The following is a 24940-nucleotide window of genomic DNA, read 5'->3' as shown; positions in this document are numbered from 1 at the left end:
CACAGTCTCACAGTATTTTAAAAGGATTCCAGGAATAATCTGACTAACAATGTTGCCTGGTATGAGTTACGGTATGAGTCATCTAAAGATTTTATTGAGTAAAGGTCTATTAGCAAGTAACAAATCTGTAAAAAATAAAACAAACATGTGGGTATATAAAGTCTGTGGTTCTGACACAAGCCTATCACTGTTCCTAAAAAGGTGTTGTTTACTTTATATATATATGGTTAGGTTTATATATGGTTTATATATATGGTTTAGGCCCTATAAAGGCACTACTAATTACTCGGTTAGGGTTTGAAAAACACGCGGTTTTTCTGTGGTTTGGTTCAAAATATGAGGTTACAGGTCGACTATTGCATTTGAATGTGATGCCAAGAGCTTGTTGCTATTGCAATTTGTGACATGCTGTGAGTGAAAATGAGCCCTGCTGCACAAAACCTTTGGACAGAAATGTGAGACAGCAACAGCTTTGAGAAAACATCTGTATACGACACAACAGGGAGGAAACAGCTGGCATTTTAGGTCACTGCCAGCTGTTTCTTTCTTCTTGTTCTTCTTCTTTTTCTTTAATAAAACCAGACCTCATACAGGGATCTGACCAGGAAGCCAAAAATCACAGTACACTCTATACCCTGCTTACCCATCTATTTCACTCTAAATGGGACTAACATTTACAAAATGAACATCACATTTTATTAAGCAGGTCTGTCGCTCTGTGTTAGCCCTACGTCAGATTGGTGACCTGTCCAGGGTGTATACTGTGTCTCGCCCTATGATAGCTGGGATAGGCTCCAGTCTCCCTGCGTCCCTGATAAGGACAAACGGAAGAGAATATGTGGATGGAGGACTTTAAACGGGCAATTAAGACCATAAAGTCACCAGCAAAGTGTATACTGATGTCATAGATTAAATCAGAAGAGGCTAATTTTCTCATAGTCTTCTATACATTCAGACATCTTTATGCAACCAAAGGAGTCGCCCCCTGTTGGCCATTCGAAAGACTAAAATCACTTAGGCATTGGCTTCTGTGTTCTCCATCTGCGTAATTTAAAAATGCTTTTATTAATGTTTTTGCACTTAAAAAAAAATTAAACTCCTTTTTAACTAACTCTTCTTCTCCAGATTTAAAACTGTTCGGGAGCCTCTCCAACCTCTCCTTCCGCCGCTCAACAGGGAAGAAGAGCACCAAAGCGTCCCTGGAGTATGATGGGAGCTTTTCCGGGGACAAATCTGCAGGGATGGGCAACCAGTCGGTGGACGACATGGAGTCCTGCCTCCACAGCCCCACCTACGCTCGCTCCTGTGAGATGTACACACATGTGGGGACTGTGCCTCGCAATGACAAGCAGAAGAAGAGCTTCAAGGGGCTAAAGGAGAAGAAGACCAAGACAGAGGAGGAGGAGGAGGAGAAAGGGATGAGTGAGAGGCAGGGCAATTTGAAGGCGGGAGAGCATGTCCGGGACTCGCCCCTGCTTGGTGCTCTGACAAGCCTTAGTGCGAACAACATGGAAAAGCCTCAGCCTGCTTCTACGTTGGCCCGGTCACTGCCAGTGACACCGACATCCAGCCCGACTTCACCTTTGACCTCAGAATCTGACAGCTGTGATCCTGCTGTGGAATTTTTAACCAGCAGTGAGGCATTAAAGAGCAAGAATGATTTAGAAACAGCCAGAGAGCCTTCAGTTAAGAGCCACAAGGCTGCTTCGAACCAGGATCTGTATGTGCTGATGGATCCTATAGCTGAAACAGCCCACAGCCACCTGGACCCCCAAACAGAGAGACTGCGAGGCGTCACACGTACACAGGAAACCACCACAACCATGAAAAGCTCACAGGAAGTGGAGTATGCTGACAAGTGAGATGTTTATTTATTTTTCTCTCAGAAGATGCAGGTCAGAAATACACAGCCTGATTGCTATTCAGGCAGTCAGTTCATATCAGTAGAAAAACGTTTTTAGTTAGAAACATAAGAAAAACAGACTGAAAATTCACAAAAGTGTCTTTGTGAGACTTAAACTATTAGTAGAAAATAGTAATAATCACGAGAGATTGAAAAAGGTCATGTTTCATGACCTCCTGACACCCAGTTGCTTGTTAGTGGAAATTAATTTAATATTGAGTTGACCTGAAATAAATCAGTCACTTAATCGATCACTGATCTATTAAATTATCTGTTTAAAAAGAAAAAAGATATAAATCTTAAAAATAGAGCATAAAAATTAAATCAACTTAAATTAAATTAAAAAATAATATAAAATGCACAACACTCTATAAGCTCGAGTCACTGAATCAAATAATGCTGGATGAAATATTTAAAATGAATAGATCTAAAATGTAAATATAATGAAACAATAGAAAATATTGTCTGTAACAGAAGAGACAATGAAAGTAACTCTGTGGTAAAATAATAACTAATTAATTATCGAAAAGAAAGTAAGTAACATTATGACACTCTCTAAAAAATAAAACTCTCAAATATTCAACACGTGAAGATTAAAATGCACTGTGAAAGTGGCTGTCGCTGCGGACATGCGCAGTAGCTCCGCTCCCACTCACCGCGGCTATCAGTCAGCTGGGCGAAGCCGTGAGGACTGACCTCGGGACAAGATGTGTGAAGTTGGGGACTTAAAGTTAAGCGCGGTGAGGAGGGAAAGGTGAGAAAACCGCTTCCGCTATTAACTCTTTATCCACTGATGACACGGAGCCAGGCTGTGAGATCAGGGTTTGTGTTTCTTGAATAAGAACACACACAGTTAGTTTTTTCTGAAACAGTGAGACAGTCAGAGAAAACTATCTGTCGCGATCATCTGTTAATCTGCTTCGGGGAACAGTCTCAGCTCCGAGGCTTTGATATTTTTATCCCTTCGGTCGCTTTTTTTTCGTTTGAAGTATATTTGTAAAGGCGGAAATAGAGGCGTGTTTTTGGTTAGTTTGGTGCCATAAAACCTGAAACGAGGATCAGTAAAACATTTACTAGCTACAAGTCGACTTTGAAGTGAGTCGGCTTGCTGGCTCTGGACCGGTCTGTTAGTTACATAAGCGGAGGAATTTGATCCTGCGCTGCTTCACTCTGAAGAGTGATAAGACTTCTTTGGCAGAGATGCAGCAGCAGGTTTAACTTCGTCTCTTTTCCACCTGACTTGTATGTCCCGCTGCATGCTGTCACAGGTTTGCGACCTTGTGTCAGTCGCTTAGTGCTGGCTTCAAGGAAAAGCATGCCACCTTCTGCTGCTTTAATCCAAATTATAAAAGAAATGAATGATTCTTGTACAAATAAAAGGCTATGAAAATACTTAAATGTTATGGCCCTGCAGGTAAAAGTCTATCTTAATCAAGCTGAAGTAAATGATTATGTCTTCCCAAATTGAACTTTTTGGTATTTTTCTTTTTTCAGTATATATTGTCTTGTTATTCCTGTTAACATTATGCTGTAATTAAGAATTTAGTTTGTAAAACTGTGAAAAAAAATCATCAGAATTTGACTTTAAGTTAGTTTTCGTTTGCAAAGATCTGTTTCAAGCTTCTAAATGTCACCAAACATTTGAGTAAAACAGCGAAGTGACGGTGTGATTCGTGTAGATGTAATTATATCTGATACCAGTGCATTACTGGAAAAATAAAGCTCAGAGGTGCCAAAATTTTACAAAGTCAGAATCACAAAAATGCTCAAAATATTGAACAAAATATTGATACGTCCAGAATCTCAACTTAATATACAGTTCATCGGACAGCTGTAATAACAGGCCTGCTAATTATCACCAGCCTGATCATTTGATTTGAACTCGCTTAACCTGCTAGAGTGAAAGTAAAAGGAAATGTGTCTGTATCTATAAAAAAGAACATCTGAAATGACGAGAATGCTGAATATTTGGTTGTTTTACTTAAAAAATCGGCTTATGTTGTTTCATTATGAAGTCTTATTGTTAGCATTTTGGCTCCTGTCATTTTATGTATTTATGTTTTGGAGACAGAAATAACCATATCTGAAGGAAAAGGTGTTTGTCTTCATTCATAGACTGTACGTGTGCATCACACAGAAGACAGGTACCTATCAACTAGTGCTAAGAATATCAGTCACCAGCACTGACGCTAACACATCTCGGATGTTTTGTAGCAGACAGAAAGTCGTATTATTGGTCAGATAATTCTATTAAAAACTCTCCAAAAAGCACAAACAACACAGACACAGTGAGTCATGTTCAAGAAGTCCAGTTAGGGTCGACGAACACCCGTTCTTTCAAACTCGAAGCTTTAGGAGAAAGAAGATCTCCCAACCAAAAATCCTCAGTATCTGTTAAAAAAAACTAACATTAAACGGCTTTAAGACTCACATCAGCATCGAAGGAAAGCTTTTAGTTTGATTATTGACTTTCAGTAGCAGAATAAGAGGAAATGGTGTCCTGTAGCTGTCAGGGGAAAAGGCTCAGAGTGGATTTGTGGATAAACAGAGACGACTCGTCCAGCCTCTCATTAACAGTGTGTTTCTTTTAACTACTGGTGCAGTGCCTGTTCTGGGTAAGTGTAGCCCCAACTTACAGATTTTCCCTGACTGTGCAGTTAATTGGAAGTTGCTGGTTTGAAAAGACGACCGCTGTATGGTCACACTTGTTGAATGTGCGTGTAGTGAAAACATAACTGGATGACTTAAGCTGTTTGTCACAGGAAACCAAAGACTAACATTTTTTTTAAATGCCTGTTTGTCTTTTTGAGAACCAGTCTGAATTTTGTTATTCCACATTTCAACCCTGCACCCACGGGACACTACAAAGCCTTAAGATGTAGACGATGGTCTTCAAACCTCAGTGTGGGACCAAAACACCGCCATGTCGGACACTTTTAGATGTGGTATCGCTAAACTAAGTGACGTGCGTTCATGTGGATGAATGCCCTCACAAAGATATTTAAACAAACATGGCTGTGTTGGTGTGTGGGCCCCGTCCCTGCAGATAGAGTAGAGCCACAGTCACAGTAGTGGACTCACTGAGAACAGGAAAACGATGGGAACTCTTCATCCAAATGACCAGAAACCCATCAAGTTTGAGGCATATCCCGCGAACGATCGATGAGACAGGCGAATTGGAGATTTCTCAAATTATTAGTAAGTAGTAGTAAGAGTAGTTTTACCCGCAGCGCAGCCGCAGAGGTGTCATATCAGCTTTCAGCTGTTCACAGTTTCGGAGGAATTGCACTGCCCGAACTCAGCACGTTCTGAATTCTCACCTTATTGCAATAAAGGAGGTAATTCAAGTTTAAGAAGCCATCAGAGCAGAAGTGGTCACTGAGGCTGAACTTGACCTGCTTTTAAAAAGTCATCCAGGCTTGGTGACTTTCTTTTTCCACTCTGTGTTTGTTGCAGTCAGCCTCAGCTCTTTGCAACTAATGTCGTTATTAGGGAAGCGTTAAACCACAGGCAGTCTCTCTGACTGTGTTGCTGTTGCTTGATGGCGTAACAGCTGCTGGCAGTCAGAGCAGGAACTGCTGTAAAATTTGGTGCTGGTTTGAGGAGTGCAGCCCTGAAGTGGAGGGAGTTTCCCCTCATGGATAAGGCCACTGCAAACAGTCTTATAACTTAACAGTGAACAGACTTTAACTGTGGTTCGGTCCAAGTGTGAAGAAAAAATGTGAGCAGAAGAATATTGACCATTTGTGACAGTATCCTGTCCACGTATAAGTGGATGTTGACCACTGGTTATAAGCTGGTTATAAGCTTATTCTTAGATATAGCTGCAGGTCTCCAGTTTGTCGCCTTTAAATAGAGATAAAAACATCTATCATTATATCTCACATCAGGTGACCTGAGCCGTCTCCTTACAAAGACCTCAGGGTTGAGGGCGCTACTCTTTTATCCTCTGGGTTGTTTGAAAAGTAGTGAAAAATTTAAACACAATCACCGGGCAACCACCAGCTTTTTTCCTGTTCTCAAGGAGGTTCACATCCTATTTTTACAGAATTCGTCATTAATAAGTAATAAGCTACATTCCTCATTGCAAGGAAATGACTGAGTCATTATGTGTTTTGAATGGAAAAATCAGCTTAACTTTTTTATAAATAATTACATGAATATAACAAATATATAATATAATACAATATAAATGTTCTGAACCTGCATTTATTGGTTAAGTAATAAGCTACAGTCAATTACAAGATAGATAAAAAGAAAAAATGTAAAAAAAAATTTGCATTTGCACTTTCAGTATTTACTGCTATCACTGTGGTCGTTTGCTGTCACCCGATATCTGATCCACATCGGACGACTGTATCCATACTCGCTTTTGAACCATTTGGAACATCTAGAAGAGGCTTTCATTTATTTTATTTTATCCTGTGAGGGAGAGGTGCTCTCTGTTTTTATTTGCTCCAAGGATCTCAGAATTGGAACATCCTGATACTTGGAAACTTGGAGTTTTTCAGTCCTGAGTTTGAAAAAGCAGGTATGGAGCAGCTTTTACTGGAATGAATGGGGTGCCGTGTTGTAACCTGGGAGTTTTGTCTTCGTCTGACTTCCTGTTTATTATATTGTCCTCAATAATGCCATAAAAATACCCTCCTCCTCCTTCCTAGCCCTAAAGGGTTTAATCTAATAATTAAAACAGCCAGTGAGCGTTGGCATCATTCCCAAACAGCACAAGCAGTATATCAGGGCTTAAAATCATCTGCGTGGGGTTTAGTTTTTGAATGCCAGCGCGTTTCTCATGCTGTATGTCCACATCTGTGAGTGTGTGCTGCCTGTTCTCAGAGTTTGTATTTGGGAACAAAAGGTCACCTCCCTTGACTCTTGGAAGTATGCAGCCAGTTGAGGAAGAGCAGAGAGTTTCACCCTGCCAGTGTGCTGTGTTTCTGCGCTGACATAATGCATCAAAGCTGTCAGAAAGAAACAAAGCTTTTGCTTTTTGGGAGTTTTTTTTGTTTAAAGCATCATTTGAAAAGTGTCAGTGGTCCTCTGGGTGCTGAGTTTAGTTTTGTGAGCCCCACAGGCCTCAGATTTGGTGAGGATCCAGCTGTTGTGTGGATGGACATCATGGAGAAAAAATGTTTCTTTTGCTTCAGTCTTGAAAAACAGACGGTTTGCAGATACGAGCGGGAATATTCCCGATCCTCCCTGGAGGAGTTTGTTGGGTTGCATGTTGTTGCTGGGCGGTGTCGAATGAACTCACTGCTGCTGTCAGAGAGTTTCGCAAGAGGGCCAATGGACAGCAGACAGCATAAAGCATGTACAACTTCTGCTGCTGCTACCAGAACTAACTGATAATACTGCTACTCACTTATCAAGATATGGGATTTTTTTAAAAATCAAGTAAATTATGATGACAAACAATAAGGAAAACGTGCTGTTTGAAAACAGGGCTGTTGGATTTCCAGCCTTTAATCAAGGCTGAACAATAAAAGACAAAAGCTGAATGTGACCGTGATGACAGTTGTTTGCTGTTTTATCTGATACCATAGAGTTGCTATGTCAATGACCACGACTCTGCAACAGTTTAAACTCTAATCTTACATGAGTGCGACAGGAAATATGTCACAGTAGATGAAAATTACAAAACACGTTGAATGTTTGTTGAAAGTTGCATAAAATGTGGTTTCTGGAAACAGCAGGCGCTGTAGACCCCCTGGCTACATTTAGTAGTTACCTGACTCAGACACACTGAATCCTGTGGAGCTTCAGTGGATGATGTAGCAGTGTCAGCTATTTCACCACCTTGCAGACTCTACTTTGATTCTGACGCGTCGCAGAAGCGACCCTCTTCTCGGCAACTCTAAAAATAGTGCCAGCTGTAGCTGCACAGAGCAGATGGGGGGTTAGGACGACATGGTATGGTGTAAACATGACATGCAAACACTCAGCTCCAGTGTTTTAACTGACTCCCAGCTATAGACTGTATAAAAGTTGGACATAAATATTGTGGCGTCTCATACTGGTTAGTAAAACACCGTCATGAAGCTTTGAGCTCAGCGGCCTCTTGGTAGTTTGAAACCAGACATGACAGGCGGAGGTGGGCGGGGGGAGAGGTCTGACTGAACCACCCCACAGTTGCTAGTTAACAACTTCTCAATTACAAGTCATTGGCAGCTGATCAAGCGGCGGGCGATTCTCTCTCCTCTAACAAGGCTCCCTGAGAAACACGAGAGCTATACTGAAACTTTGATGTTTTATGATTTTTTTTAATAACATGCTGACGTCAGCCATTTTTTTTTATTACAATATGATCAAGGGCAAATGCTTACCCTACCTAGGTACTCGTGACCCCCAAGGCCTAGCTTACTGTTGTGAAGTTTGAAGACGATCCATAAAAACTTTCTGGGTAATATAAAGTTTTTAATGATTGTCACATTTGCTGTGATCTTTTTCACCTAAATTAAATCAGCGCTAGATGCTGTTGAAGACACAAAATATGAGAATCATATGTTAAAAACACTAGACTGCTAACAGACAGACCGATTACATACTTGATTACAATATGAGCTTAAAGTAGCAACTGAGACCAGAAACTATTTAAAATTGTGTTTAGTGAGGTCATACAGCAATGCGCTGAGTGCTGTTTCACATCGACTTCTATACAACGTCTTTGTCCCCCTGGTGGTCATTAAAAAGAATACACATTTAGGGCACTACCACTTTGGCTTGACTTTTCCGTCACAGAAACTAGTCATTGGTCCCAGATTCTTCCTGCTTGGATCTTTATTGTATGTTGGTCGATTTTTCTTTTCCCATAGCTGCTCTGTTGATCTCTACTGAGCAATTCATGAACAAAGAAAAAAAACAACTTAATTTATTCAGAGCAGCCATCATTCATGAAAACACAGTGCTTGTATCGCATCCAATAAATAACAAAAAATTAAAAGTAGAAGAAAAATAAATAAACAAATACTAACCTGACCAATACAGGATTTTAAAGACTGATACTGATATTTGGTGATTTAGTTTTTTTCTAGCAGACAGATGAAACAAACACATTTTTCTAAAATGTGTTAATCGTAGTTATTTATTTATTTACTTGATTGACATCTGCTAAACTCTGCTCAGATCACCTAGAGCTTATTTGTGGCATTGGATGTGTTGAAGAGAGAGAACCCTCTTCTATAATTTGCTTAGTTCAATATTTATTTTGCCCTGTTATTAATACCTCATTAGACTCTTTTTTTTTTTTTTAGAAACTTTCCTGTGAATTATTAGCTGTTAGGTAACTGGGGACTCTTACAAGAAAAAGTTCAAACTAATATTCTTAATAAATCAAACTTGTTTCCTTTGTTTTTTAGGCATCAGGACATGACAGATGGTGGAGGAGAATATGTGAAAGTAAGCTTACCTTTTTGTGCGACTTTAAAGTACATTTGACTCTCATTTTGATTCAGCTTCCTTTTGCTTTCTCACTTCCTGTGGTCAAGCCTTTTTCCAGCTGTATATGGACCTCTCAGCAAACCTCTGTGATTCCCTACACTCGGCTCTGTGGCTCTAATTCAATCAGGACAGTGACAGAAAAGCCTCGGGGAATGCAGCCCCTCTGCGGTGACATACTTTTGAGCTGACTTGGTTACCGCTGGAAATGGTGGCGTCTCGGCCGGCGGCCTTGTTTAGGAAAGGTGGAGAGAGACCCGGAGAGCAAGATGATTTCCACTCCATTGACTTATAATTAGATACTTGACAAACACACTTCTCTAAATGTTACAAGCTGCCAGTGAATGATAATGCTAATGAAATTAGAGCTGGAGGCTTCCAGGTCTTTACCTCACAACACACACACCATCTTATTTTGTTTTGAAGTGGTCCTGGCCCCGTTCCCAGTCTTTGATTCCCAGTTCAACGGGGCAAACCATTCTGTCAAAGAAGAAGGGGGTGGGAGGTGTCAGGGACCAGAAAAACAACATGTCACCTATAAAGCTGAGGAATGTGTTTGTGTGTGTGTCCACACTCCCAGTATTCCCAGCTTGTCCTTAACATAAATTTTTGTATACAGTAGCTTCTTCTTCTTCTTCTTTTTGCATAAAGACACGACAGACAAAGGCCGCTGAGCGATGACCCCCATCTAACAATGACGTTGCCACAGTGACAAGGCCAAAACTCCAGCATGGGTCTGGGTTTTGGGCCTCTGGTGCCGCCACTGTGGATGCCAGTGTGGGAATGCCAGAGCTGTCAATCCTCCCTCTCTCTATTCCTCCTCCCTCATCCCACTCTTTCCTCTGTTAACAGACATTCACACAAAAACAGCAGAGAAGGCTGCAGATTGGCTACATGCTTGTATTTTAGCCATTTCTTTAAAAAGCCAATCTGGTTTACATTTTTTTTCAGGAAGGAAAAACGCAGGAGATAAAAGACTCTGCTGGGATTTGACCTTTAGCCAGCAGAGGTCACACAATGGCTTAAACTCATGTTGTTGCCTTCCTGTGTTCGTACATGGGGAGGTTGTTTCTCAACGTGCGCCTGTCATGTCTTTTAAGTTCTCCAAGGAGAAGTTCTGGTTGGAGGCGCCGTCTGAGAAGCTGAGGAAGCAGCTGGAGGAAGAGCTGAGGCTGAGCGGCACAAACCTGAAGAGCCACGCTTGGTACCACGGATGCATCCCCTGGCAGGTCTGCCTCTGACATACGCACATGCAAATACACACTTTTTTTTTTTTTTTTGCAGCTGTTGCATGAAAATGTCATAATTTTTAAAAACGCTTCTCATTACTTGTGTCATTTAGGGTTACACAAAAAGGATATGAATAAAGGATGTTTTTAGCTTTCATGCATTAAGGTCAGACAATGTTGAGAGAATCAGTTCTGGACTTTATGCACTGTTACTTATGCAGCACTCAGCAGTTGTTCAATGTTTAGGCATCGAGGGGTACTCAGTTGTTACGAGACAATTACACAGTGTCACTTGCATGGAACTGGGCATCCCACGGGCCAGACTCTAATGGACTGTTTAATTTTGACCAAGCATTTCCAGGGCTGCAAAAAGAAACCAACACTGAAGTGACAAAAACATGCAGTTCCTCTAATGGCCACTTGAGGCTGACGCCCATGTCAAAGTATATCCAGCAAACAGACATGTTTACAGCCTTGTTCAAAAAACACTATTGAGCTCTCTTATCCACTGTATGAATTTTATTAATCTTAAGGGTATGACTGTTTTGAATGACAGGTGAGTCAACAGGTAGACCCAACAACTACCTGCTAGGCCTGACCTCCATTAAATTGACTCACCGAACTAGACCTCTCAACCATGTTTGGTATCTTGCGGAGCACTTTTAATGATGTTATCTGGCAAATAATATGGCTTGCTTTGTAGTAAATACTTTCCATGAATTTGGTTGTAGGTAGCATTAGCTAGTAAGTTTAAATATGTATGAATATTCCAGCTCTAAGAAACTAAGAAATGTGGTATTGACCAAAGACGAAGCTTCAAAATGCAGAGGCTTAAATCAGTGGGTGATCTCACAATGGCTACGTCTATTTATAGTCCAATTGCCCAACTGTGGTTCTGACGGCTACGTCAGGTAATATCTGGAAAAGTACATGTGGGGGAGAAAAAAACCAGTTCCCAGCATCTGCCCTGCAAGCAAGCAAGCACGTGTTTTCACCACAAACCAGCTGTGAACATTACGTAACAAAAATGGCTTTAGTTTCTTAGTTACTGATCGACGTCACTACAGACTAGAGCGTGGGATAGTAATCGATTAGAAATGCAGCAATGAAACAAAAACAAGAGAGTGGAAATAGTGGGCGGTGGTGGTTAAGTGGGTGTGAGGATGGTAGTGAATGGGGGGAGGGGGGGTATGCTCTCAAAGGTTGGTTTAATTTTAGTTTCTTTACTTTTCCTTTCACTTTTTTAAAACATTGGACTCCAGCTGCTTCATCACCAAAGTTGCGAGGCTTGTGATGAAGCAACTGGAGCTAAAGAAAATTAGTATACTTAACCAATCAGGGAAACCTTCAGGAGTACTACACATCTCCTGACCCAGAGTGTAAGTGAGCGTGAACCAAAGAGTCAAAGTTTGTTTTTCAACACGCAACAAAAGTCTTGTAGGAGTGTACATTTCCATACTTGTTCATACAGTCGAGCCCACTAACGGAAAAATATTTTTCCTGTGATGTGCTCTGTGGGCTGTTTCTTCACCGAATCGGTTGTTGGTTTTGTCAGATATTTGTCTAGGCTGTGAAAGGAAAGGACTTTTAGGTGTTCTCCTTATTAGAACAGGGATTGTTTTGTGCAGATATGTGTGAATATGAAAGGTTTAGTGTTAGATTGTTAATCGGAATCTACACAGGTGATACTGAGTAACAAAAAAGTAACATAAAGAGTAATGTAACAAAGTAGTTCTACAGAGAATAAAGAAGAAAACTAAAACATAAAATGAAGTTTAAAAAATATGCAATGCACCTATCAAAAAGTCAGATGTATCCAACATCCTATGATGGCAGGACAAGCTGATAGGCTGATGTGGGAATGAAGGCTACCTGAAGGGAAAAGGTTGTTGTTTCAGGGGAAAAGCGCATGCTGGTTAAAAAGCATCTTCAATCTAAGAGACTAATGAGCTCACTGAAGCATGGATAACTATATCACCATTAGAACACCTTTTCTTTTGCATCTTTTCTTTTTCTGTCAGATTTGCTGCATTGCTTCCTGATAAAACAGAGAGTATCTTTGGGTTTTAAAAAACATATTATTAAAGCAAGCTTGTTTTAAAGAAATGCATTTGCCCCATCCAGCTAGAACTGGATTCAGAGCAGAACTGAACAATCAGAACCTGTAGAAATAACTTCCATCAGTTTTCTTAACTGCTTATCCAGTTGAGAGTCAATGGAGCCTGTCCCAGCAGACAGAGGGTGAAAGGTGGCTACACTCTGGACAGTTTGCCGGTTTATCGCAGTGCTAACAGAGAGACAGAAAACATTCAGATTTGCAAAACCCAGAGAGAACCCATACAGTCACAGGGAGAACCTGCAAACCCCACACAGCAAAGCCCAGACTGCAAAGCTTACTACAGCATTTACTCAGATACCACAGTCATGTAGCTATTAGGCCACAAGGGGGAGCGTCTGGCTAAACTTTGGAGACAGAATGATGTTAGAAGGAGTTCAGGTATACTTTATATTACAAAACCCCTTCAAAAGGTTTTTCTCTCTGTTCAATACATGCCAGCCTCTATTCTTAGTTTTCATTTTAAATACAAAAATCAAAAAAGCAGAAGCAGAAACGTTGATGCTTCCACAATTCTTATAAATCATTTAGTGTCAATACAAAAAGGGAATTTAGTGAAATAAAGGTCAGCATGATAGTGTTTGGAAATGCGTGTTTATTTTTCATGACTCCTGTTTATTTAAATTAGTTTGACTTTATTTTTCCCCTGGTGGTTTCACCCTCCAGCAGCAGCCCTATCCAAGCCTCAAAGTTTGAGAAACACTTTCAGGAATGAGATTTAAACTAACTTGGATTTCTTCTTCTGTGTCTGAGTGTTTAGATGTGCAAATGTAAAAAAACTTTCACAAATATTGTTTACATCACTATTAAAAACAGATACATTTTAAGTTATGTGACTATTATTGTATTTTTTTTAACCCAATTCATTCCAAACATTTTTTGAAATAAAATTAATATATCAATTAGACAACATAAAATAAAAGTCAAACATCACACTGCATCTTTAATCACATCGGTATAAATGTAAAAATGATGAAACGTCTAATAACTAACAGAAATTAAAACATCTGTTCAGGTGTCGGAGAGCCTTGTGGTGAACCATGGTGACTTTCTTGTCAGGGACTCTCAGTCCAGTCAGGGTGACTTTGTCCTTACCAGCCGGTGGGAGCAGAAAACGCTTCACTTCCTCATCGGGAAGGCGGTGGTTCAGTCCGCTGAGACGTACACTCGGGTTCAGTACAGCTTGGAGGGCGAGGCCTTCGACTCCTTACCTGCCCTTGTTCATTTCTATGTCGGCAGCCGGGCGGCTCTGACTCGGTGGAGCGGAGCTCAGATTCACCAGCCAGTCAACAGGACCTTGCCACTTAGCTACCTGGAGACGGCTTTCCGCACCACTGCCGTCACCTCATCGGGTCAAAGGGGGCTGAGGAACGGTAGCATGGGAGGAGAGGAGAGGGTCTGTCCGAGAAGGTGCGGTTCCACTTGTTTAATTCCTTTTAAGTTACGATTTTTATGTGTAACATAATAAACGCACAGCGTGAACTCATGTGAAAAACTATGGCACACAAGGACTGTAAATGAATTGTCTGACTTTTGATTGTTTAAGGCTATAAAGTTTATTTTATAGTAAGAAAGAAAAACATAATCCAATAAAAAGTTTGCCACGTTGAATTTCTTGATTCACTTGGGGAAAAACAATGGAGGGCTTCATAGAGCAGTTAATTAAAAACATGAACTCATCCTCTTTACAATCTTGTATTAATCTGCTACAGTAAATGTGGTGGATGAAATTAAAATGAGTACTGTGGTTCTGTAATATGTGCCATCTCTCTCCATGTAGTCCTTCCTCTAACAACCACAAGGAGGCAGACGTGAACAGGGAACAGGATGGCCAGCTGAGTCCTGGAGAATTGTTTCTTTCTACTCCTTCTAGCCGCTGTAAGTTAAACTTTTTCTCTTCTTGCCTCACAGCTTGATAATCCCTAAATACTCATCAGTATTATGAAAAATCAATAGTACAGCAGTAGGAAGAAGGTCAAAAAAAGAGTCTTAATTGGGTTGTTATTGCCCCAACAGCCTGGTCTGCCTGGCTTTTAGTCAACAGCCAGGAACTTCAACCTGATTCAGAGGATCTGTGGCTGTTTGCTCTCTGGCTTGTATAACCTCAGCAGCAGGTCACTTGTGTAGACCTGGGCTAAACCCTTAGACACTTTAACCTTTTAACATTTTTCACAATCGACATGATTTTATGTTTTAAATGTAGTCATTTTGCTTTTCCAGTAAAAGATGACATCTGATGAATAGTAAGAGTTAAAAGAAATCATTCAAAATTTATTCAAAGCTTAAAGTGTTTCCTTATCCAGAATTTAGATACTAAATGTGCATTAGTTCAGTCTTAAGAGAAGCATGACAGTGGACAGGCTGGACACAAACATAGTTGCTGTAATCTAGCTGATGTTTAATGCAAGGATGGGTCTCTGAGTTTAATGTATGATTATGTATAATGTATAATGAAGAATATTTATATTTCAATGTTTTAAACACAAAAGGAACAAGGAAACAGAAAAAAGAGCAAAGTATAACAAGATCTGGGCAAGAATAATCAGGAATTCTAATAAAGACATCAAGCTGTTGATAAAGGTATATATATATATATATATATATATATATATATATATATATATATATATATATATATATATATATATAGATAGATAGATAGATAGATAGATAGATAGATAGATATAGGTCATTGTCCTTATTTTTCAACAGGACAATGACCTAAACAACACCTCCAGGCTGCGTAAGGGCTATTTGATAAAGAAGGAGAGTGATAGAGTGCTGTGCCAGATGGCCTGGCCTCCATAGTCACCTGACCTAAACCCAATTGAGATGGTTTGGGATGATATGGACAGCAAAGTGAAGGCAAAAAGGCCAACAAGTGCTTGTGATCTCTGGAAACTCGTTCAAGACTGTCGGAAAAGTATTTCGCGTGACCTCATGAAGCTGAACGAGATTAAGCCAAGAGTGTGCATAGCAGTAATCTAAGCAAAGGGAGGCTATTTTGAAGAATCTAAAATCAAAAATATTTTTTGAGTTATTTCACACTTTTTTGTTTAAATTCGGTATGTGTTTATTCATAGTTTTGATGCCTTGACAGAGAGTCTACAATGTAAATACTCAAGAAAATAAAGAAAACCCATTAAATGAGAAGGTGTGTCCAAACATTTGTAGACATCAAAGGTTTAAAAGACAAAACTATTATTAAGAATTTTAATTGTGTTTTTTGAAGCTGCAAACTAATTAGATAGCAGAAATCCCAAAATCATGTAGTAATTATTAATATAGCAAGATTAATAATTACATCAGCAATAAAAACATTTAGCCATTTTCTTAAATAACCAATCCTGACAGATTGTGATTAATGCTGACAGGTAAGACAGTGCAACAGTATGGTTTTCATTATATATATTGCACACTGTGTCTGTATTATGGTAAATATAATGGCCAAATTGCGAATGTTTTTTTTCCCTGTAATTACATTTTAATTTCATTTAACTTTTTGAAGGGTACATGTATGGATTATAAAGATTATACATAATCAGTAATGTCAGTCAGCAACATTGTCTTGTTTATCTGTATTCACACTTGACGAGATGAAAATTCAAAAAACATTTATATTGAGCTCATTTTCAGAAACTAAATACAGAAGTAAGTGGTTACAAATTTTGCAACACAATCATCATTCCTTTTTGACTTTGTTTCTGTAAAATAATTTACGCAACAGAAACCTGACTGCTGAAACAAAAATGGTAAATACTAGCAAAGTAACTGCCAGCAGAAAGGCTGCCACATCGATCGAGTAGTACTGGATGCTGGACATCTTGTAAGACTCCGTCCTTAAGTGCGCCGCTCCTTTGTGCCGCATGACAAACTCGATCCAGAACATGGCTCGGTCCAGCGGTTTCATAGCCTGATCTCTTTGGATGCTGGACAGCTCCTTCATCTTCTCCCTGTAGGATGGTTGGTAGAGTACCTCCTTTAGCGCCTCCAAGAAGTTTTCTTTGTTCACTGTTGTAATATCAAGGACTTTGGCCACACCTTTTGCTTTCATCCTGAAGAAGTTATCAGCCTGGTCAAACAAAAGGGGCAGGCCAACCAGGGGCACACCGTGGTAAACGGCCTCCTGTATCCCATTGGTGCCTCCATGGGCCACAAACACTCTGGTCTTGGGGTGACCCAGGAGGTCATTTTGGGGCAACCAGTCCAAGATTCGCGTGTTATTACCAAGAGTGGATGGTTTTTTGCCTTTGTGCCTCCAAATCACCTTCTGAGGAAGTTCTGCAAAAGCAGCAGCAATGTCTTCAGTGATGTCCACTGGAAGTTTTTCCACTATAGATCCCAGTGTCATCACAATGACACCATGTTCACCTGAGCTCTGCACAAAGTCCTCTAGCTCTTTAGGCAGGGGCTTGGAGGGTTTGCACTGAAATCCTGACATGTAGACAACATTTGGCATTGTGGGTCGAGGGAACTCAAAGGTGAAATCGTTTCTCATCAGCCAGATGTCTGCTGACTGAAACAGCTCCATGTAATGTACATCACTGCCAAAATGACGATGGACAAATGGTTTGTAGTTTGATTCTGTGACGTACCAAATTTGAAAACATGTGAAGAAAAAGTAGAGCATATTCTTGACACGCTGAATGAAAGTCATCTTGTCAGTCAGCTCTGACAGGGGTATGGGAATGTAAGAGAGTGGAGAAGGTGCAATTGCAAAATGGCCTTCACCCTGAATAGTCCATCGGACATTAAAGACAAGTGGAAGATGCAGACGGTGAGCCATAAGAACACCTGCACCTGTCCAAGGATCAGTCAGAACCAAATCATATTTGGCATCACGGAGGCTCTGCATCAGGTTGGTATCCTCAAACATGCGTTCCACCATCTCAAGCACCTTGACATGTATTTGATACATCTGTTTCACTAAGTCATGCTCCATTGATAATCGAGTCCACAGTGAAGCACCTTGTCGACGCATGATTAGTATTTTCATAACAAAATCCCCAAAGCGCTCATCATCAAATCCGGTCGAGGAATTTATAGTGATGGTCTTGTAGTGAGGGGACTCTGACTTGATGTACCAGGTGTCGTTTGGCCGCACCACTGTGACTTCATGACCTCTGGAGTGAAGCTCTGCGATGATGATATTCATGTTGATCCAGTGACTTCCATCCACAGGGAACACCAAGACTTTCCCTCCATTTACCAACAATGTAGAGCATAGCAGCACTGCAAGTGCCAGCAAGTTTGGATGGCACATCTCTGAAAGAGTCAGACAAAGATGTCAGGATGTTAGATCATCTCTTATGAGGAGATGGAGTTTGAGTTTAAGAGTTTGAATCACCCTAATAAATAAGGAGAAATACCTGAGATAAAGTTTAAGTTGAGAAAATATGGACTGGCCAATATTTAAACTTGACCACTGGATGTCAGACGTATTTGCCAGCTCTGCTTTGGTTTTGGCTTAGATAAGATAAAAACGTAAATTTAAAGGTTAAGATAAAGATGTGAATGATTATCTTAAAGTCATGAGCCTCTTACTCACAGCAGTGAGCATCTCGTACAGTTGACCTCATTAGTGATAAGTTAGTGACTTTGCTGCTAAATTTTCATACCTTTTTAACATCGCAGTCACAAAAAGCAAAATAAGAAATAAGAAACTAAGGTGAAACTCTAAACACTATGAGATTGTCCTTCAAGTATGGGCTCAAAATGTGGTCATAAATATTTTGTACTTGTAAAAAAGATTTGTATGTGTAAAAAAGATTTGTGTGTGCGTAAAAAAGATTTGTATGTGTAAAAAAGATTTGTGTGTGCGTAAAAAAGATTTGTGTGTTGACTTAGAAAAAAAACCCCCTGCAAGTTACAAGTACGAATTTTGACCCTATTTTTCTTCCTTTCATCTGATTGGTCAATGTCATGTCAATCACAAATGTAACAATCCAATCAGAGAACAGATGGGTTTGGCTGTCGGAGGGGCGCTTTTTTTGAACTGCAGGTCTTTGAAGGGAATAAATGCCCTTTTACATGCCAACCCAGCGTTTTCCTTCATCACCACGAAGGAAAACAGTCTGTGGTCGTCCGAGTTTGGTGATTTTTGTGTCACAGGTCTACGTGTTTAATACAGGGACTTCCACAGCCTTTTCAACAGAGCTGCGGACCGCGGGGTGGGGGCGGGCAGTGTTTTGGAAATGACAGTCTTCATTACAAAGCTTTCTTCGTTATGAATTAGCATACATGTTTTTATTGAACATTTGAGGAACCAGCAAAAAAAACAGAAACTCTTGTAGAGGACATAAAGTCAGAGATAGAAAAGACAAGGAGCAGGTGCATCTAGTACAGGTAGAGCTGCTGCAAAAACCCACAGAGCCCAGCAGCCAGCGTAACAAATTCTGGATCCTTTGCTTTTAGTTAGCAGTTAGCATTAGCAGCGTATCCTGCATCCGATGTGAAAGGACTTTTATGCTGCGCACTGTGACTCACAGCAATGGTCATGGGTCAGCCCTGACTTTGTGTTAAACTAATCCTAAAGTAATAATGGTATTTCTAACCACTGATATACCACAACTTTATCCTTTCAACAGCTACTGAAAGTTAGGGGACCTAGCTGCTATCGGATATTTATATAGAGATCCTGCAGCTTCAAGCTTCATCACCCTTCAAGGACCTGCAGTTCAAAAAAGCACCCCTCCGACAGCCAAACCCATCTGTTCTCCGATTGGATTGTTACATTTGTGATTGACATGACATTGACCAATCAGATGAAAGGAAGAAAAATAGGGTCAAAATTCGCACTTGTAACTTGCAGGGTTTTTTTTTCTAAGTCCACACACAAATCTTTTTTACGCACACAAATCTTTTTTACGCACACACAAATCTTTTTTACGCACATACAAATCTTTTTTACACACACACACAAATCTTTTTTACACACACACACAAATCTTTTTTTACAAGTACAAAATATTTATGACCACATTTTGAGCCCATATTCAAGTCTTCTTTGGTTTCAGTAGCTAAAGACTTGCATTGATTCAGTTTAAATTAAATAATGTAAGGAAACACTAATAAGCTTCTTAATTTCTTATTTGAAAGAGACAGACATTTCTGTTCTTCAGGATAAGATCAATTTGAGCAAATTCTTGATCCTTCATGTTCTACCAGTAAAGTGGTACAGTCCAATATTTCACTTTACTCATGCAGCAAATAAGTCTTTAGTCCTTCATTAAATGTAATCATGTGAAACCTAATGTTGTGCCCTTAAGCAGGGGGAATAGTGAGGAGAGATGAATGAATAATACTTACACCCAGCTCTAGCTTTCACTCGTCTGTATTGAGTCTAACAAAAACAACACAATCAGAACCACATCCTCGTTGCTTTGATACACTCAGTCTAAGGACCACAGTTTCCAACTAAGGCTGCGTTCACACTGCAAGTCTTAATGCTCAATTCAGATTTTTTGATCTAATCCGATTTTTTTTTTGTCTGCTTGTTCACACTACAAATAAAATGTGACAGCAAACGTGCTCTAGTGTGAACCCTCAAAGAGGCCCACATGCGCAAAAGAAGACGTCACACAACGCGCTCTGTTTAGACCCAGACCAAACAGTATTGTTTGACTGATGGCCCTTAATGTAAAGAGTTGTTTCGGACTTTGTTTCCCAATTGTGCTTTAAGTTATAAAGTTATGGTGTTATTTACATATGGCCTAATAATTATCCTTATTGCTGTTTTAGAGAGGAGCGGTGCTTCAAAGGATAGTTGCAGATTTCTGTCAGAATCTGCAGATTATACAGTACAAATAAAATGTTCATGTTTCACTGGATGGCCAGGAAGCGTTCACAATGTCTTCTCGGGCGCTTCTGCGGTGCTGATAATTGGCGTCTGTCTTGTGTCAGTGACGTAACGCGACATGACATTCAAACAGCAGTCGCTTTCTAAAACATCAGATATGTATCAGATTCAGTACCACAAACGAAAGTGCTAATTTAGTTTAGCTTTCCAATTCAGCACAATTCAGTTATTAATCAAAAGGTTGTGCTTACCTTTAATTTAGTGGGCCCCGTCCACCCGATTGATCTGCTGATTCCTGTCCGTCTGACACTGGACTCTGTCCTCCTCAATTTAACACTCAGACTCACATCAACCGGGCAGAAACACCAAAAACTGTCCCGATTCTTTTTTGATGTTGTTGAAATCACCCAATTCTTTGAATCTTTGGGCTGAAGGACGGACAATACTCGGTGTATAAATGCTCAATCAACAATCATTTATTTCCATACAATTCAACAGTCAGAGCATTACAACGTCCGGACGGGAGAGATGCCTGCAGAGGTTCGACAGCATGTCTCAAAATGGTGACGGGTTGCTCAGCTTTTTATAGTCTCTAGTGGCCCCCACCTAGTCATAAAAGACCAAACATTAACATTCTTTCTCTCTTACGGCGCCTAATTTATGACCTCGGCTCCCTGTCTTTCTGCTCTTCACCAAAGGAATGTGGTCTGTTTCTTCTATTATCTGGACAAGGTCCTCTGCACACAACATTCTCTTCATGATTCAGCAGTATGAAATGTCAAGAAACAATGTAATACATTCAACAGTGTTGAGTAATACAGGTCAAACCAATAGATCGAATGATTTTCACACTCTTTTAAGTCAGAAGTATAATGCAAACTAAAACTACATACTGATCACACACTCTATGTTAAAGGGTATAATATGATCTACAGCAGTTAACATAATTCAACTATTTTGATTACATATAAGGTAACATATAATAACAGAATAATATCACAATGTGCTGAGAATAAACAACCAATACTCAGATCAAGTCCAGTCAACAACAATTATTTATTAAACACATATGTGGGAGATGTACACAACGTCACCCTCTGCATAGATCTCAAAGAGGAAGCACATGTCATACTGTTTTATATGTCAGGTTTCACGCCCCCTCATGTGTAAGCAGATAACATAACACGCATCAGTTACTGTTAGTGACAGTAAGACACAATTCCTTTTTCCGTGATCTTATGCAATTACTTAGAAATCTTTCTTAACTGCCTCTTGCCCCAGGGTTTCCTTTTGTTCTCTCTTAGCAGAGCAAACGCACGCCATGCTCTCTGCAACTCTGCAGCTTCCTATTCTGCACAGTTTCAGTCTTGCTAAGCAACAGTGTTGGTCAAGTTACTTGAAAAAAGAAAAAAGTAATCAGTAACTAATTACTGATTACTTCCCCCAAAAAGTAATCCCGTTACTTTACTGATTACTTATTTTCAAAAGTAATAATTACTTAGTTACTTTTTAAAAACACGATTTACAACCTGAAGAGGTGATAAAGCGATAGATCTTTCAGCCCAATTCTATTTTTTCTACATAATCCATCATACAAAATGTAATCAAATGGAAAAGTCTCTTTTTTTTAACTTGTTTTATTAGTTTTAATCTTTTAACTTTATGCATCAAGTAAAAATTTAATTATATGCAACATTCTCTGACTTGAATAAATTAGTTTAACATTTAAACCTATTTTCTACACATTCCCGCACATAAAATAAAATATTTTTTGTGTTTACACTCAGTCTTTCAAATAGATGCAAGTAAAACACAGCAGAAAATAAATAAAGTCAAAGACTCAGCGATCCTGTTGCTCTATTTTCACCTGTAAAGCAGGACTGTGGGAGGCGGAGGTTTACCCTGGTGCAGGTGTGCCGCGGTCAGTTGAAGAATCCGCGAGTTTCTCTGTGAATTTCCCATTACCTCGTTGTGCACTTGGTGCTTGCTTGGAAGTTTTGGTTTTTTTTTCGCTGTAATAAGAAGTTTTCTTACCATGCACGATGGACGCTAATGTTTTTGTTATTTTTTATGGAATCAAACTCAAAGTAAGGTCAGTACTTCCACGCTTTAAACGCTGCACGCTCATACGCTCTCCTGCACTCGATATATGATCCATTGTTGATCTGCACACAGCTGTTGTCACTAACAGCGCACTCGCTTACGTCACTGTCGTGAGACATTCTGACAAAAAAATCACGGTTTTAGTAACGCAGTAACGCAGCGTTCCTATGGGAAAGTAACGGTAATCTAATTACCGTTTTTGCAATAGTAATCCCTTACTTTACTCGTTACTTGAAAAAAGTAATCAGTGTTACAAGTAAGGCGTTACTGCCCATCTCTGCTAAGCAATGACCTATGACACAGTTTATAACTGAAAAGTGGCCTGTAATATACTGGCCTGTTATTCAATGCATAAAACAAAATACACAGCAAATAAATACTAGAAAATATATTTTCCTAATACTTGCTGTAAGATGAACCTCTGACCAACTAGGCGCAGAAGGTATTGCATGGCACTGCAGAATGCTGTGGTAGCTGTTTTGTTTCAGGGTGCTGCTCATTCTGTCCTAATCACCAACCCTGGATCCAGCAAAACAGCCCCAGACCGTCACACTTCCTCCTCCATGTTTGACAGTGGATGGCACACACTGTGAAATCACAGTGAAATCACAGCAGCGTCTCTTCTTTCTCCGCAAACTAAGAAGAGCAGGAGCACCAGCCCCCATCATGTACACTTTCTACAGAGGCACCATCGAGAGCATCCTGTCGAGCTGCATCACTGTGTGGTTTGGAGCCTGCAATGCGTCCTGTCATAGAACCCTCCAACGCATAGTGAGAGCTGCAGAGAGGATCATTGGTGTCTCTCTCCCCTCCCTCCAGGACATTTACAGCACCCGTCTCACTAAAAAAGCCCTTTGCATAGCGGCTGATCCCACGCACCCAATGTAAAGCTTCTTCAAGCTGCTGCCGTCAGGGAGGAGACTGCGGAGTCTCCAGGCCAGGACCAGCAGACTGAAGGACAGCTTCATCCATCAGGCTGTCAGGAAGCTTAACTCCCTCCCGATTCTGCCCCCTCTCCCCTCTTCTCCTCCATGGTCTCACTGAACTCTGTCACATACACACTCACACACACACACACACACACACTCTCTGACTCACTCACTGGCCTGCACCAGTTACCAGTCACTTTGTGGAGCATTGGACTGCCATTACCTCATAAGACTTTGTTGTTATACTATCTCTTACCGTATATTACTAAATCTCCATTTGCACTATTTGCCTATTTGCACTACTCTGCCTGGTTTACACTCAATGTCATTTACCCTTACCTGAATATTGTATATTGTATATTGCATAGCTTTCTTGTTAAATTGTATTGTATTTATTTAAATTTTTACTTTTTAATTTATTTTATTTGCATTTTTTAATCACTCTCTTATATTTAAATGTTCATTTGCTATTTCATCTAGGGTTTGATAGTAACGAAATTTCTATTCTCTGTATGTCCTGTACATGTGGCAGAATTGACAAATAAAGTTGACTTTGACTTTGTTCCACAGTCAAAGTCAAAGTCAATCTTTTCGTCTACTCGATGGCGTACAAAGATCCTGCCTGATTAACCAAAGATTTCAAGTTTTGATTCGTCAGTCCATAATACCTTCTTCTAGTTTTCAGTGGTCCAATGGTGGCGTTTCATGACCCAGGCAAGCCTTTTTGTCTTATTATGACACGTTAGCAATGGCTTTCTTGCTGCAACTCGTCCTTTCAAACCTGTAGCTCAAAGTCTTCTTTTCATAGTTGAAGCTGAGACTTGCTTACTACGACATTAAGCTGTGCTTGAAGCTGTTGTCCTGTGAGCCGCTTATCATTCAAGCTGTTAACTCTCAGAAACTTGTCCTCTGATTCAGTTGTGGCTTTGGGTCTGCCAGAGTAGACCTCTTCCTGTCAGAGTTTGCCCAGTTTCTGAGTGCCTTTTGGTGTTGAAGGAAACTGTACTCACTGACACCTTGACTTTATTTGCAATTTCTCTGTAAGACAGACCTACATTTTTAATTGCTATGATGGTCTGGCTCTCTTCCACTGTTAATTGTCTTTTTCTCGCCATTTTTGTAGCAACACACTGCTTTCTGCTGTACAATACTGTTCAAAATGGTAAATGGCCTGTATTTATATAGCGCTTTACGAGTCCCTAAGGACCCCAAAGCGCTTTACATATCCAGTCATCCACCCATTCACACACACATTCACACACTGATGATGGCAAGCTACATTGTAGCCACAGCCACCCTGGGGCGCACTGACAGATGCTCATTAGGGTCTGGTAACACAGTGTGTTCCTACACTGCTTTTATGCAGACAGAGGGGGGTGCAAGTGATCCAGAAAAGTTGGGACACCTGTAGGAATTAGTAGCACCAGC

At 40.2% G+C, this 24940-nt stretch overlaps 1 protein-coding gene and 1 pseudogene across 3 annotated transcripts in view; one reads left to right on the top strand and one right to left on the bottom strand.

The window, feature by feature from the left end:
- sh2d3cb (SH2 domain containing 3Cb) overlaps positions 1-24940 on the top strand; it is a 58424-nt gene that overhangs the window by 6335 nt on the left and 27149 nt on the right. The window contains exons 2-6 of the mRNA XM_085426386.1: positions 1126-1858; positions 9259-9298; positions 10438-10566; positions 13698-14092; positions 14463-14560. Of these exons, the coding sequence (XP_085282512.1) occupies positions 1126-1858; positions 9259-9298; positions 10438-10566; positions 13698-14092; positions 14463-14560 (1395 nt within the window). The remainder of the gene's footprint in view (positions 1-1125; positions 1859-9258; positions 9299-10437; positions 10567-13697; positions 14093-14462; positions 14561-24940) is intronic.
- On the bottom strand, positions 15882-20869 carry LOC146657998 (UDP-glucuronosyltransferase 2B31 pseudogene; annotated as a pseudogene). 2 transcript variants are annotated; one of them, XR_014914137.1, is made up of 3 exons: positions 20732-20869; positions 18052-18148; positions 15882-17947 (listed from the first exon to the last, which is right to left on the bottom strand). The product of XR_014914137.1 is annotated as a UDP-glucuronosyltransferase 2B31 pseudogene, transcript variant X2 (transcript). The 2 variants fall into 2 exon arrangements; XR_014914136.1 differs by lacking the exon at positions 18052-18148.

Source organism: Rhamphochromis longiceps, linkage group LG12 (assembly GCF_057381845.1).
Source record: "Rhamphochromis longiceps isolate RC_006_pf linkage group LG12, R_longiceps_female_GT1.1, whole genome shotgun sequence".
NCBI classification, from domain to species: Eukaryota; Metazoa; Chordata; class Actinopteri; order Cichliformes; family Cichlidae; genus Rhamphochromis; species Rhamphochromis longiceps.
This window is presented reverse-complemented; position numbering and strand designations above follow the sequence as displayed.